Source organism: Mangifera indica, chromosome 11 (genome assembly GCF_011075055.1).
Source record: "Mangifera indica cultivar Alphonso chromosome 11, CATAS_Mindica_2.1, whole genome shotgun sequence".
NCBI lineage: Eukaryota > Viridiplantae > Streptophyta > Magnoliopsida > Sapindales > Anacardiaceae > Mangifera > Mangifera indica.
Window position 1 is genome coordinate 1,868,185 of NC_058147.1, and position 14,084 is coordinate 1,882,268.

At 33.6% G+C, this 14,084-nt stretch overlaps 2 protein-coding genes across 3 annotated transcripts; both read left to right on the plus strand.

Moving 5' to 3' along the window:
* Window positions 1-1,277: 1,277 nt before the first annotated feature.
* LOC123229302 (bifunctional nuclease 2) lies at window positions 1,278-6,343 on the plus strand. Of its 2 annotated transcripts, XR_006504850.1 has the most exons (12): window positions 1,278-1,652; window positions 1,977-2,297; window positions 2,573-2,743; window positions 2,854-2,903; window positions 3,058-3,114; window positions 3,213-3,278; window positions 3,361-3,435; window positions 4,339-4,457; window positions 4,949-5,040; window positions 5,849-5,913; window positions 6,007-6,114; window positions 6,203-6,343. XR_006504850.1 is itself a non-coding variant. In XM_044655015.1 (11 exons), exons 2-10 carry the CDS (start codon window positions 1,997-1,999, stop codon window positions 5,908-5,910), a joined length of 993 nt encoding a protein of 330 aa, XP_044510950.1. In that variant the 5' UTR covers window positions 1,278-1,652; window positions 1,977-1,996; the 3' UTR covers window positions 5,911-5,913; window positions 6,007-6,343. The 2 variants fall into 2 exon arrangements, 1 of the variants encoding a protein (XP_044510950.1); XM_044655015.1 differs by having other exon boundaries at window positions 6,007-6,343.
* Window positions 6,344-7,256: 913 nt separating this feature from the next.
* LOC123229299 (phosphatidylinositol/phosphatidylcholine transfer protein SFH6-like) lies at window positions 7,257-12,679 on the plus strand. The gene is made up of 14 exons (XM_044655007.1): window positions 7,257-7,904; window positions 8,132-8,429; window positions 8,739-8,838; window positions 9,040-9,306; window positions 9,441-9,518; window positions 9,641-9,742; window positions 9,863-9,912; window positions 10,003-10,102; window positions 10,186-10,284; window positions 10,400-10,513; window positions 11,121-11,253; window positions 11,373-11,767; window positions 12,185-12,256; window positions 12,332-12,679. The coding sequence occupies exons 1-14, from the start codon at window positions 7,871-7,873 to the stop codon at window positions 12,359-12,361; spliced, it is 1,872 nt and encodes a 623-aa protein (XP_044510942.1). The 5' UTR covers window positions 7,257-7,870; the 3' UTR covers window positions 12,362-12,679.
* The last annotated feature ends 1,405 nt before the right edge of the window (window positions 12,680-14,084 follow it).

Here is a 14,084-nt window from a genome sequence, read left to right on the forward strand (position 1 = left end):
AAAAGAGAAAGAGAAGGGCAGCTTGAAATTGTTAAGGATGCAAATGATAAGCAGAGAAAAAAGATGTCATGCATTACCCACCACAGAGACATGCCATTCATCATCACACAACAAAGCAAAAATAACAATAAAAATTCTGGGTATATTATGTGTTTAATTTGGTGGTGATCGGCTTACTCATAGTTTTAATGTTATATATATAAAAATTATTAATAAAAATTTAAATTTTAATTAATCTCTCTGGATTTTATTATCCTTTTTATTATTTTTTATGTTTTACTATAATTTTAAATTACAGATGAGATAGATGATTGAATTGAACTACTCATTTACAAATGTTTCAATTTTAGCACAGGATTACTACGAAGGCCAAGCGGCTTGGACAAATCAGGCGCGTTAAAACTCAAAACGACATCCCATTGGCCAGCTAATTTTTGTTTTATATTGATAATTTAATGTTGATTATAAACTCTGGATAGGGGAAGCATACGCTATTAACGGCACCGTTTGATGAAATTCGAAAGAACGATACTTCCATGAAAGGAGGGAGAATTTTGATATATTTAGAGAGGCGTGCCTTATCCAAATCGTACCGGTGAATCAATATACACGTGGCACTATTCTTCGTTTCTTGATATTTTCGGGCGCCGGCAGTTTGACCTGATCTGCTAGTTATGCAGTGTTGATGTCACTGTAGAACTTATATCATCTATTTTCTAAAGGCCATTTATACCCTTCTAATCAGAACCATATTACTGAAAAAACTTTATCCCTGTTGACAAATTCCCTTTCGCCACTATTGCCAAAGATGTTTGACATTAATAAAGCATAGCGTGAAAACTAAAAGATGTTTTATATTTGTAGGACCAAATGGTAATTAATTGTGAATTAGCAAATGAAGATGAAATATCATGTTGAAGTAGTTGGCCAGGACCCATCAGATTAAAGCATTCGTTTAGTCAAATAATAGTACCCACAAATTTTACCATAATCGAGAATCAAATCAAATTTTAGTGAAAAATATGAATCTAATTGTTTAAAATTCGAACCAAACATTGATCGGATATGGAGAATGTGAAATTCGAATGAAAACATTGTCCCTAAAATCCAATTCATGTAATTTTTTTAATAATTGTATATGCATTAAGTAGGAGGCACATTTGTTTCAATAGTTTTTGACGTAATCAGAGAAAGTGCCATTACATTGACTAAGAAGGGTATTACCGTCATTTGACAAAATAATTATTGATAAATGGGTAAAGCTTCAATGTGAGCATGCAACTGTTTAGAGGAAGGGCAATTTAAGAAAAAGAATCTCTTATCTTCGTTTTCTTTCTCCCTCTCATTTCCTTTATCTGGTCCCTGCTGTCGGTTACTGTAATCCGATGATAGCACAATAGCTTACATCACAAGCGATCTCTCTATACTTTCTCAATTCAATTCACAGTCACTTCATCATTTGTTTCAGATCCTTTGCTGCTTTGGATTTTCGATCTTTAACAGGAAATTAAGATTTTATTTTGGATTCTGATAACGTCTGCGGATCAATTCTTGAGAATCAACTGAAGCTTCTCATGTTTAAGTCGTGATCGGTGGTTAAATAAGCTCTTTGTTTGTTGATCTGTGTGAGATTGCGATTCGGTGGTTTTCAGGTCTGGTTCGAGCTTTTAGTATATAGTTAATATATTGTGTTGTTCAGTTTGATTCTTTAATGATTTGGCTCAGACGATCGGAGAGTGTAATCCAGAACTCAGAAACAGTAGTTTTTACGTTTGCTATTTATTAAAAAAGAAAAATAGAAGGCGCACACATGAACAAACAACTCGTTTTACAGAGGAATAAATAATCAAAATTATAGAAGAGTTTGATTTATTTTTACAATTAAGTTGCTGCTTCTTACATCTGTAAATTTTTTTTCTTTCTCTACGTTTAGCAGGATATGGTCAATCTGTTTAGTTTTTATTTATTTTGGCTAGGTCTTTAAGGACTTAAGAAAATGGGATCATTACAAGGACCTGTTATCTGCCCTGTTGTTCGTGCCAAACAAGCAGGACTTTACACTTTCCCTGTCAATGGCCCTTTGATGAAGACTAGAATTTTTAGAAGTGAGTTTTGGGGATTCAAAGGATTCAGTGACAGCAAGGCTAAGATGAGCGTTTTAGGTCGGCAACTAAAAATGCAGAAGTGCAAAACCGTGCAGTGTAGTTTCAGTTCTTCCTCGAACGGTAATGGCAGCATGGCTGAGAACTTCAATGAAAATGATGAAGATTATGTCAACTCTAGTATCATTGAAGCTGGTATGCTAATTACTAAGCTGGTGGCTAACTATTTTTTGCCAATTAAATTTAGTACATTTGCACGATTTTGTTTGTATATCAACGTGCCACTGTGGTTTTAGAATTAATTGGCAGTGTTTCTTGTTGATAGTACATATTTCCTTGAAATTTTTCATTTTTGGGGGAAATCAAATTAGCTGCATGAGTGAATAATCATGTTGTTAAAGTTAGTTATTATATCTTGTATTTTCTGGAGTTGTGTTAATTCATTAACTTTAACTTGTTGATCCCTGTAGTTGAGGTGAGGAGTGGAGCAGATGGTTTCATGATCAAAATGAGGGATGGTCGGCACTTAAGATGCGTCCATAACAACCCTCAGGGTGGACATCTACCAGACTATGCTCCTCATCCTGCAATAGTATTGAAGATGGAAGATGGGACTGGTCTTCTTCTCCCAATAATTGTTTGTACGTACTATTGCGCTAATAGTTTGTGGTGTTAGTAAAACTGTTTTCTAGTACAGTCAGTATTCTCTATCATTCTTCATCAAATTGAAGCTAGTGTCCTTTGATTGCAGTAGAGATGCCAAGTGTGTTGCTTATGGCAGCAATTCGCAATGTACAAATTGTAGGTCTTCATTTTCTTTTTTCCTCCTTTCTGTTTTAATTTGTTTTATTCAAATAGGGTGTTTTCTCACTGGATCAACGGAGCGTTCAGATTTCAAGTTAACAACCCCTTGGTTTGTCTGTTATGCTAAAATATGTTCGATTATTGTTTTCAGGCTAGGCCAACTCTGTACACAGTGGTTAAGGAGATGATTGACAAGATGGGATACGAAGTATTTTTTGCTTTTGGATTTTATTAATAGTATGCTATAATGCTTGAAATGTGATTTGCTCCTTCATAGTCTTGATTCCAATTTTTTTTTTTTGGCAGGTAAAACTTGTTAGAGTTACAAAGAGAGTGCATGAAGCATATTTTGCACAGTTATACCTGACGAAGGCAGATAGCTACTACACCCTTCTATTGTGGCTGTCTTCAATTACTCTTAGTGTTCACCAATGGTATGTTGAATGTGTTGCAGGTTGGTGATGAGACAGAGAGTGTCAGCTTTGATCTTCGACCGTCAGATGCCATCAACATTGCTGTGAGATGCAAGGTATTTTACCATTTTTGATGTTTCTTGAACTGGTTTATATGATGCAGTTTTCAGAGTTTTGGGCCTGCTGTCTTTAAAAATTGTAATTGTGAGAGATCTATCATTGAATGTAATCTTTCTTGAAGCATTATAGAAATATATCAAAATGAGTTGGATTGATATAAGTTCACTGCTGAACTATATTGGCCTTTTTCACCTGTAATTGAATTTGAACTGAGGAAAACATATGGTTTGCTAGGTTGGAAAATGGTTGTCAGGAAAAGGTCCATGATGTTAAGCATATATGACTGAATCATTTAAATATGAAGCAGGAGAAAATAAATACCTTCTCATTATGTGAACTTCTTATGATTGTGGACGATGTGTAATGAAAATCCTTGATTTGAACCCTGAAAGGATTTCTATCACTTTTTTTATGTCTGCATATGCCATGCTTAATACTGGGGTGCTGACATAGGTGTTGGTGGTCTAATTTATATCTGTTTGTTGGAAACCAAGAATGTGGTGGATTTCTTCATATTGCCTTGCAATGAAAATCCCTAAAACTTTTGAACTGAAGATAAGTGTTCTAACAGATATTTAATATTGTATTGCATGGTTAATTTGGAAACTTATCTTATTCATTTCTTTGGTGCTTTCATAGTTGATATTTTCTTTCAATGATGCCTAAATGTGAATGTATGACAATTATGTCTGCCTTCATCAAGCATGCTAGACCGTGACTGTTGAATAATGTCCTCGTAATATTCATCACAAACCATTATACTCACTATAATCTTTACAAGTCATTACCATGGACTTTGCAGATCCCTCTCCTTTCACCACCCATGAGTAGTGTCTTACATGAGTGAGCAAAAGTTTTCCTGATGTGCTGAAGCATATTTTCTTGCATATTCTATACAGGTTCCAATACAAGTCAACAAGTACTTGGCATATAGTGATGGGATGAGGATTGTTGAATCTGGCAAACTGTTCACGCAGTCCCCTGCTTCAGATGGCTTATTATTTACAGAACTGGATAGGTTAGTGTTGGGACATGTTGAGATTGTTGTCTTTATCTAAATGAAGGAGAATAATTTGGTGATCTTGTCATGTGTTTTGGATATTCAGGCTCTTATGCTTTAGGAGTGTTAAGTTTTTTCAGTTTAGCCAGAAAAAATTTGGAGAGAAAGTTACCTTATAAAATGTTAGAAGATGGATGTTGCCTTCTGTAGTACTATCCTATAATCCAACTTTTTGCCCAGCACTTGATAATGTTGAACAATATTAAGGTATCTAAATTTGGAAGTTATAAATAACTTAAGAAGTTAAGTGGGTTGAACTGAATACCTTCTATTTGCCCATTGATTCAATGACTGTTTTTTCTGGAACTTAAGAAGTTATAAATTTGGAAGTTATCCTATAATCAATGACCATATCTGGAATTTGACAACAAGATACATGGACAGTTTTTTCTTATCTGTATTTATTTTGGTAAAAGAAAAAGGTTTGATTGAAATTAATTTGTTTTCAGGCCCAGTGGTCAGCCTTGTCTTGATACAAAGGAGTTCAATCTTGTGCGCAACATGTTGATAGCTGCTGTTGAGGAGCGTTATAGAGATGCAGGTATATTTCTTTTTCACCTGTTTCACTAGTTTCTTTCATTTTATTGATAACATTTTCCTATCAGTGGAATTCTTTTGTTATGGTCATTATTTTTATTAAACAAGAAACAGCAGGTTTCAGCAATGGTACTAACAAACCCTAGCCTGTTACCTCTTTTGGCCTGTAAATTGGGTGTTTTCAGTTGAATATTAATTTCATAGGGTTTCCTAGGGAAATTCAAGGCAAAGATCCATAGAAAAGGACACGAGTAGGGATGGCAATGGGATAAGATGGGGTGGGGTGGGGTCAAATACCTTATTCCTCCGTCCCCTGTGGAGAAAAATCTCTTATACATACTTTTTAAACACAATACAGACATATTAAACAATAAAATTAATTAAAATTAAAACCAACCTATTTCAAATATCACAAATAACATATGTTAACTATTTTAATATACAAAAAAAAATCTAAAATTGTAAGAATATGTTAATATTTTAAATAAAGATATAATATAAAAGGGCGAGGTGGGATGGGGATCCTTCCCTTTTCATTTTCTCATTTCTATTGGAGAAATCACTCTCCATTACTGTTGGGAAGGGTCAAAGACCCTAAATTCGGATTGAAATGATTATATGTATATATAAAAATATAACTTTTTGCAGTGTAATAATCTGACAGCTGAATTGTAGCCATTTTGGGCAATTTGCCTTTTTAATGTAGCAAAAAACCATTACGAATGATTGGTTTATTGCATCTAGAGAAACCCCATTTTCCTTTCATTATTGTTGATTTTACCCTATTACCAAGAAAGTTTACGTTACTACAGCGCAATGGAGAGACAAGCTTGGTCAACTTCGTGCTAAAAGGAACTTGAGGAAATTCACTTGACAGGTGTGAAGTTCAGTGATTCATTTTTACTCAATTTTGAAATCCAGCTCTACCCAAAATGAAACTAACCAGTTGATTACATATTTGCTTTCTCAGATGCTTCTAGAGAATTTAACTTGTAAATAGAAAACATTGTGGGATGCAGAATGAGATCGCAAACATATAGCTTAAGTCAGTTGTTTGTCAATCTCTTCCAACCAATATGTATGTGGTACATTTGTTAATATATATGTATAGATACACGTCGTAATGTTGAAGTACTTGACATTAGTTGGTTCTGCATATTATTCAGCTGCTTATGCCACAGCTCATTAGCTGTTCCTTCAACAATGGGTTTCCTGTCCAAATTTCAGTGTGTTTCACTTGACCAGCAACTGTACCAGACTCAAGACTTCTGCTTAATTTTCATGAATGGTTTAATATATTTCTACAATTGTTATCCACCAATGATTAACACTTTTGTAAGCTTAACAGTTTGACGTCGAGGGTGGGCTTGGCATGGGAATATATGCCAGTTATGGTTATGGCTCTGACCGAGTTGATTATTTTTAGCACTAAAAATATGTCGCATTTCATTTGGCATCAATAGGCATGACACGTAATTTGTTTCTGCTTGTATAAGTTTTGAAATTTTAGAAGCTCTGAATGGAATTGGTTGGTTCGATCTCATGTAAATGCTTATTGCTCAGCCGATTAGCTGATAGCAAGGCAGCCATGAGCTAGTGGACTAAACTTTTGATTACATATAAGATTGGATTGGAATTAAGTTTGAGTAAAATTTGTTTAAGCTTAATTTGAATTTAGGCCAGTCATTTTGAGATAAGTTTGGATTGTTCAATTCTTTGTTGGAAAAACTGTTGAAGGGTTATAGAAGATGAAGGAAAGTTGCTAAAAAAGAAAAAAATTATCAAAAAAATAAATTTATTAATAACTGTTTGATGATTTGATTGAATCAAGTTAACTTAATTTGATTTCATATCTGGATTATTCTTCTTTATAGTTGGATCATTTCATCTAAATCATAATCTTTAACTATTTAATGATTTGATTTGATCTCAAATTAAGAATACTTTTACTCAAACAGAGGGCATTACCTCCAAATCATGACCAAGTCCATTCACATCCCATCTAACCCTAGTCACATGGGATGCTGGGATGCTAGTAGCAAAGTTATTCACTTGTTTTAGGATTTGTCAAAGGTATAATTTCAAATCAGGAGTCGAATGGGAAGTATTCAAGTTAGGAAGGCGTCTTTTGAATTCCGGTTCAAGAAACGTGAATCAAAGAGAAACGTGGATACGAAATTTCAGTTTCCTGGATGGACGGCAAACTCATCCGTGATATGAAACAGTTGGATAAAAGAGACGCCTAAACTTCTGATTACAGGAAAAGAAAAACTGAATTTGTGAATTCAGAAGAAAACACAAAGTACGAAGCACGCAAAATCCAAAGGAAGAATCCGGTTCAAATTCCCGCCAAATCAATTTCACTTTCACAAGTCGACACGCTATATTGCCACGTGGCAGTGTTTTGTAGAAGGACCACCAAAAGATGAACCGCTTGGGAAATTTATTTTTACGCAACCAACAGCTACCTTTTCTTCAGCAACTAGCCATTTTCTCTTGGAGTTTGCTTCCCCGATAATCATTATTTCTTTGACTTTGATTTCTTATTAATCAATTAAAAAATGATTAATTATCACTACAATTCACCATTTCTTTTATTCTTCCGCGGTTACTCCAGTTTACCTTTGTTGTCTGCCTCAACAGATGAGCTGGAGTCCCCCCTTTAATAACGAATCAAAAGATCCGAAAAAAAAAGAAAATTTGAGCTCTTAAGAATTGTGTGTGTGTTTTTTTTTTATTACCAATCTGCAATTGCTTTTGACATCTAACTGTAATAAGAATTTGGATTCGAATTATCAGCTTGGATCTTGATCTGATCCCATCATTTAGTAGCCATGTCCAGCTCTCTTGATCGCTTGGCAAGGCCTTGTGAGTGAACCTTACTATTCGGTTTTTTTTTTCTATTTCTGTTTCAGATTCTACAATTCTTTGTGAATTCTAGGGTTCTCGATGTGTCGGTTGGTTTTGGAAATTCGATCATGTGGAATGCGTGGGCAAAATTTTTTAATTTTAATGAGTAATATTGCAGAATTGGTTGATTCATTTTTGAGATATGTAAGAGATAATGATGAATGGTTATGAGATCTGATTTGCAGGTTTTGAGGGAGTTTCCAGCAATGACGAAAGAAGAGAGAGGAAATCGGATGTTGAGAATTCTGAGGATGACAGGAAAAGTAGAATGGGGAACCTGAAGAAGAAAGCGTTAAAGGCATCTAGTAAATTGAAACCTAATTTTAAGAAAAAGAGTAGGAGGAAAAGTGATGATACAATTTTTGTTTCAATTGAGGATGTTCGCAATGTTGAGGAGCTTCAGGCTGTAGATGGATTTCGACAAGCACTTCTGTCCGATGATTTGCTTCCTCCCAGACATGATGATTATCACATGTTATTGAGGTGATCAACAAATTGGTTCTTAATCTTAGTTTGCTTGTTTATTTCTTAAATTACCTTGCTTATTTCATTTAGAATATCCAGTTTGATTTCTGTTGTGATACTTCTCATACTGCATATCAGTTTTCATTCAATATTATTGTAGCTTGCCTGAATTACTGCAGATTCATATTTGAATATTTCATGCTTTGCTTTAATCTTTTTAAATTGCAATATCTTAATGTATATATGGACAGCAGGAAAACAGCTGTTTTAGGTTACTCTGAACTTCTGTAAGGTTTCATTCCCTAGATTTTTATTTTTTTTTTGCAGATTCTTGAAAGCGAGAAAATTCGATATTGAAAAAGCTAGGTACATGTGGGCAAATATGATTCAGTGGAGAAAGGATTTTGGCACTGATACAGTTTTGGAGGTAATTTATGTAACATTTTGTTTATATTTTCCTCTTTGGCGGCCAGTTTTTCTAATTTGCTATTACCAAGTTTTTCCTTTATTTTCTCTTTATTTAAAAAAAAAAATGAAAAATGAAGGCCTAAAATTTGCTTCTGATGTAAATATTATTTATTCCAAGACATATTCCTTCTCTTATTTCAGATCAAATTTTCCTTTTCAGGATTTTGATTTCAGTGAGTTGAATGAAGTTTTACGGCACTACCCTCAAGGTTATCATGGTGTGGATAAGGAGGGAAGACCTGTTTACATTGAGAGACTTGGGAAAGTTGATCCGTACAAGCTTACACAAGTCACCACCTTGGATCGGTATGTGAGATACCATGTACAGGAATTTGAAAAATGTTTTACAGTCAAGTTTCCTGCCTGTTCTGTTGCTGCAAAGAGACATATAGATTCAAGTACGACTATTATAGATGTCCAAGGCGTGGTATGCTGTCTACTATTTTGAGATTCTTTTTTTTTCTCCAAAGAAAGAGGTTAATGTGTTAAATTTTTCCTGGCACTATTTTATCACAATGCATATAATTTTCTGAGTTGCTCATTGTATGATCAAAATTTTAGGGCTTAAAAAACCTAACAAAGTCAGCACGTGAACTCATCCAGCGGTTGCAAAAGATTGACAATGACAACTACCCTGAGGTATGTAATCCAAATTCTCAGTATTCTAAAACTACTTTTGAGGATTAGTTTCTGATGTAAATGTTAGTGAATTCAAATTCAGTTTACTTCCTGTTTATTAAATTTAAATGGCATGTCTGCAGACACTTGGCCGAATGTTTATCATTAATGCTGGCTCTGGCTTTAAGCTGCTGTGGAACACAGTGAAATCTTTTCTTGATCCTAAAACTACTGCAAAAATACATGTAAGTTTGAGAAATTGTTAAACATTTTTCCTTGCTTAGTGTTAATTAAATAATCAAACTTTTCATGGCTCACAGCAATTTACTTTATGATCAACTAATTTTTTCTGTTAATACCCTCAGGTTCTTGGTAACAAGTTTCAGAATAAATTACTTGAAATAATCGATGCAAGGTGATTGGATTTTTTCAGTTGTTATTACACTAGTCATATTCATTCCTTTTTAATTTTCTATACATTTAATGTATATTGGAACTTGTCTAGTGAGTTGCCAGAGTTTCTTGGTGGTGACTGTAACTGTGCTGATAAGGGAGGTTGTATGAGATCTAATAAGGGGCCTTGGAATGATCCAAATATATTAAAGGTTTGATGCTTAATTTGAAATTGTTGAATGTTGATATTATTGCAATTGGACCTCTTGCAAAATGTTTATTCATCTGCATGCAGATGGTCCTTAGCGGTGAAGCATTATGTTCTAGACAAATAGTGACTGTTTTGAATGGTGAGGGCAGGGTAATTGCTTGTGATAAGCCACGGTTTTCAATGGTATGGTCACGGGACCATTTTTCATTGTTTATAGCATAGAAGTCAGCTTAATCTTTAAACTTTCAAAATCCAGTCCTATTCCTCTAATGCATACTTTTTTAATTTATTGCATCAGATTAAAGGTAGTGATACATCTACTGCAGAGTCCGGATCTGAAGTGGAAGAAATTGCTTCACCTAAACCAACATCAAGCTCCCTGGTTCCCAAGTTGACTCCTGTCTCTGAAGAAGTAAGTTGTTTTGTAATTGATATGATTAACCATAAAAAGAGCTTAATTAATTAGATGGATGTAAAGATGAAGTTGATGAGTATGTTTGGTTTTATTTTTATGAGCATGTTAAAGAGTGGATATCTTTTACTTGATTGCAGCCAATTCTACTGTCATATTGTACTTCTGTCAGATGTTCTATTTTTGTTTTATATGGTTGTACAATCAACATCTGGCCTGTAGTCAATCAATGGTTGATGACATGCTGCCATTTGTTAGCAAAGGGTCTTTTCCTATCCTGTCCTTTCGACATGACCATAATTAAATTACAATCTGATTGTTATGACGTGGCCATCTTGTGTACCAACAAATATTGCCTAATTTTTGTTGCATAGCATGTTAATGGCTCATTTCTCATCTACGGACGAATTAATTTCCAATAATTACCCAAATGTCAAACAGCAAACGATATTTTAGACCTTTTGATTTGAAAAGTTCCTTTCAACATTTTTCTGACTTATTTTTCCTGTGTACATTCCTGTACTAAAACCTCATGTTTGTTGCCATTAGCTGATAGGGAATGGATTTCTCTTTTAACAAAGTCAATAATGCTTTCATGTTTATATAGCCTAGGGTGGTTGGTAAGGCAAGCAGTGCAGGTGGCTTCTCTGAGTACGATGAATATGTACCTGTTATTGACAAGACTGTGGATGTGGGTTGGAAGAAACAAGTGTCTCAAAATCCATATAATTCTTCCCAAGGTTAGATAGCTTAATTGCATTAGAAGCATATTTTAATTAGAAATTGAAGGTGATTTTATTGTATCTGCTATTATTTCTGTTGATCTGATATAGAACTAATGGAGTGCAATCCATCACAGGTTCACAACTTTTGTTAAGAGTAGAAAGAGGCCCACAGGGAACCTGTGCTCATATATGGGCGATGGTGCTTGCCTTCTTCACAAGCCTTATTAGCCTTGTCTATTCCTGGGCATTTAGAGTGAATGAGCAAGTATCTGTGTCTAATTCTGTCCAAAGCAGAACTGAGTTGCCTGTTAATCCAATGCCTGAGGAGGCATTCCATACCCCTTCAGCCATGCTCAGGTTTAATGAAAATATCCTCTCCACTGTTTTCCGTAGGCTGGATCAGCTTGAGGAGAAATTTAACGCACTGCAGGAAAAGCCATACCAGATGCCTTGTGAGAAAGAGGAATTATTGAATGTTGCTGTCTATCGTGTAGACGCATTAGAATCAGAGCTAATTGCTACAAAAAAGGTAATTATTTTTATTTTATAAATTTGTTAGATGCGGGATTTTGAAGATCTGCTATTTTGTCTTGGCCTATTTCATTGGACATTGAGCTTATTGCACCCATTGCTTTAGAGCCCAGATGAATTTGGGTTGCTAATTTGTGCTGACTACTTGGATTGGTTTAATAATTTTAATTTTGGACGCTCTTTCAAGTTTTGCACTCTGCAATTCTGCTTGTGCTTTGAAGTGCCCTTTAATACATGTTCAGATGGCTAATTGCTCTGCAAATACACTTTCCATTTTTAAACATGGAAATTTTAATAGGTGGTTTCTGAATACACTCAAAAGAGCGAAGCAGTTGTTATACTTCCTGGCAGTGGTGTTATGTTTTGTTTGTATTGCAGTATCAGTATATGAACTTATGTGCTTCTATGTGAGCAGGCTCTCTTTGAAGCTTTAATGAGGCAAGATGAACTGCTTGCATACGTAGAGAGTCAGAGAACAAAGATGCGAGTAAGGCTTCCATCAAGATTTGAAAAATGACAAGCATTTCAAATTTACTTGTTTAATGATTTTCTCACTCCCCAGGTGAAGTCGAAAAAGAAGTTTTGCTTTTGAAGTTGAAGAAGAGATTTCTCTATAGGGGACGATATGTTGGCGTCACTTCATTTGCACGCTCTTATATTTTACATGAATGGTTGATTTTTACCACAATGTTTATCACATATCATGGGTTTTTAATGACACGTTTCGAGACTGCTGATGCCTGAAGTTTGCGTACCGATGAGAATGTCGACAGAAGCTTTCCTTGGTGAGGCAGCTGATTATTGTAATTCAGATGAAAATACTTGGAAAAATGGTCATTTTCAATTTATTTGAAGACTTGTACCGTAGATGGTAAAAATTTATAGAATTTTATCTCGGGAAGATTCTGCACACGTAATGTCATCAAGTAAAAGAAAAGAAAATATGTTTTTTCGTCAATACGGCGGAATTCTACTCAAGCGGGGGAAAAAAAAAACAGAGGCAAAAGCACAAAAACAGAAGAAAAAGTAGCTTTCAGCTTATAAATGCAAACATCCAAATTTATATAATATAAAATAAATTAATTTATGTTAAGATTTAATTTATTGTATTTATATATCACTTATTTATAAATATATTAATTTATTATTATATCACTCACTTATAAATATTTTATTTGTCGTTAATGCTTAATATCAAGATCAAATTAGATTATAGAAATTGAAACTCATATTATATAAAACTAATTTGATGTAACATTTTTCAATTCTAATAAAGAGAGGATTCTTTGATAGAAATGGAAAAAGGACAAGGATAAAAAATATTTTCACAATCGAGAACAGGAATATATATGTTCCCATCCAGCTATCCTTATATTTTTATATTAATATATTTGTTTAAAATACTAATATATTTTTATTATTTTAGGTTATTTATATTTTTTAAATTTATTTAAGTTTTTATAACAAATATTAAAGTGATTAATATATTATATTTAAAATACTATATTGGTTCTAATTTTACTTAATTGTGTTATTTAATATATTTATGTTGTATTTAAAAGATATAAAAAAAAATTTTTTTTCCATGAATATGAAAATAGATTTTTCCCTGTATAGACAGCGTAGAAATGAAAAAAAAAAAATTATGAGAAAGAGATAAAGATTCTTTATTATTTTTATAATAGAGATAAGTCAAAGATAGAGATTGATTTTCTATACAAAAATAGGGATGGAGATTGAGTTCTTTCTCCTTTCTTTTTTATTATCACTCTTATTTGTATATCATTTATTTATATTAATTTTATTAAATATGAAATTTTACAATATAAATTTGAATAGGATTGGTCTGAAGTTAGTTTAGTATTTCATTTGAATAAGTTGAAATTAAGTCGAAGAAGAAATCATTTGTTGAGTTAAATAGAGTTCGCGTTGTCTGTGGTTTTTTTTCCTTTGATTATTATTATTATCTTTTTGGCTATTTTTCTATTTCTTCCTCAATTATTCTTCTCTTCTGATTTTTTTTTTTTGGCAGTTATTCCCCGTATCCGATATTACTATCCACCAGATTGAGCCGCATTCTAGACTTGCCATGTGCTTGAGTTAGATGGCTCGTGTACATACCTAATTTTATGTATACACAAGAAACGAAGGGCGATTAAGGGTATTTAGGTAAATCAGTTATCATATCGGTTGAGTGATGAAGGCAAATTCACTCCTTTCACCTTTTGTGGATATACGGTAAACATATAGTTACGTATATATTTATATATATTATTATATAATTAAATATTATTTTATTATATAATAAAATTATA

What these genes read in the sequence shown, in the direction of transcription:
- LOC123229302 (XM_044655015.1), top strand. Translation starts at nt 1,997, where the DNA reads ATGGGATCATTACAAGGACCTGTTATCTGCCCTGTTGTTCGTGCCAAA. An exon ending in CAATTCGCAATGTACAAATT is followed by an intron (nt 2,904 to 3,057) that starts GTAGGTCTTCAT and finishes TATTGTTTTCAG; the next exon opens with GCTAGGCCAACTCTGTACAC. An exon ending in CACAGTTATACCTGACGAAG is followed by an intron (nt 3,279 to 3,360) that starts GCAGATAGCTAC and finishes AATGTGTTGCAG; the next exon opens with GTTGGTGATGAGACAGAGAG.
- LOC123229299 (XM_044655007.1), top strand. Translation starts at nt 7,871, where the DNA reads ATGTCCAGCTCTCTTGATCGCTTGGCAAGGCCTT. An exon ending in ACAATGACAACTACCCTGAG is followed by an intron (nt 9,519 to 9,640) that starts GTATGTAATCCA and finishes GCATGTCTGCAG; the next exon opens with ACACTTGGCCGAATGTTTAT. An exon ending in ATGATCCAAATATATTAAAG is followed by an intron (nt 10,103 to 10,185) that starts GTTTGATGCTTA and finishes ATCTGCATGCAG; the next exon opens with ATGGTCCTTAGCGGTGAAGC.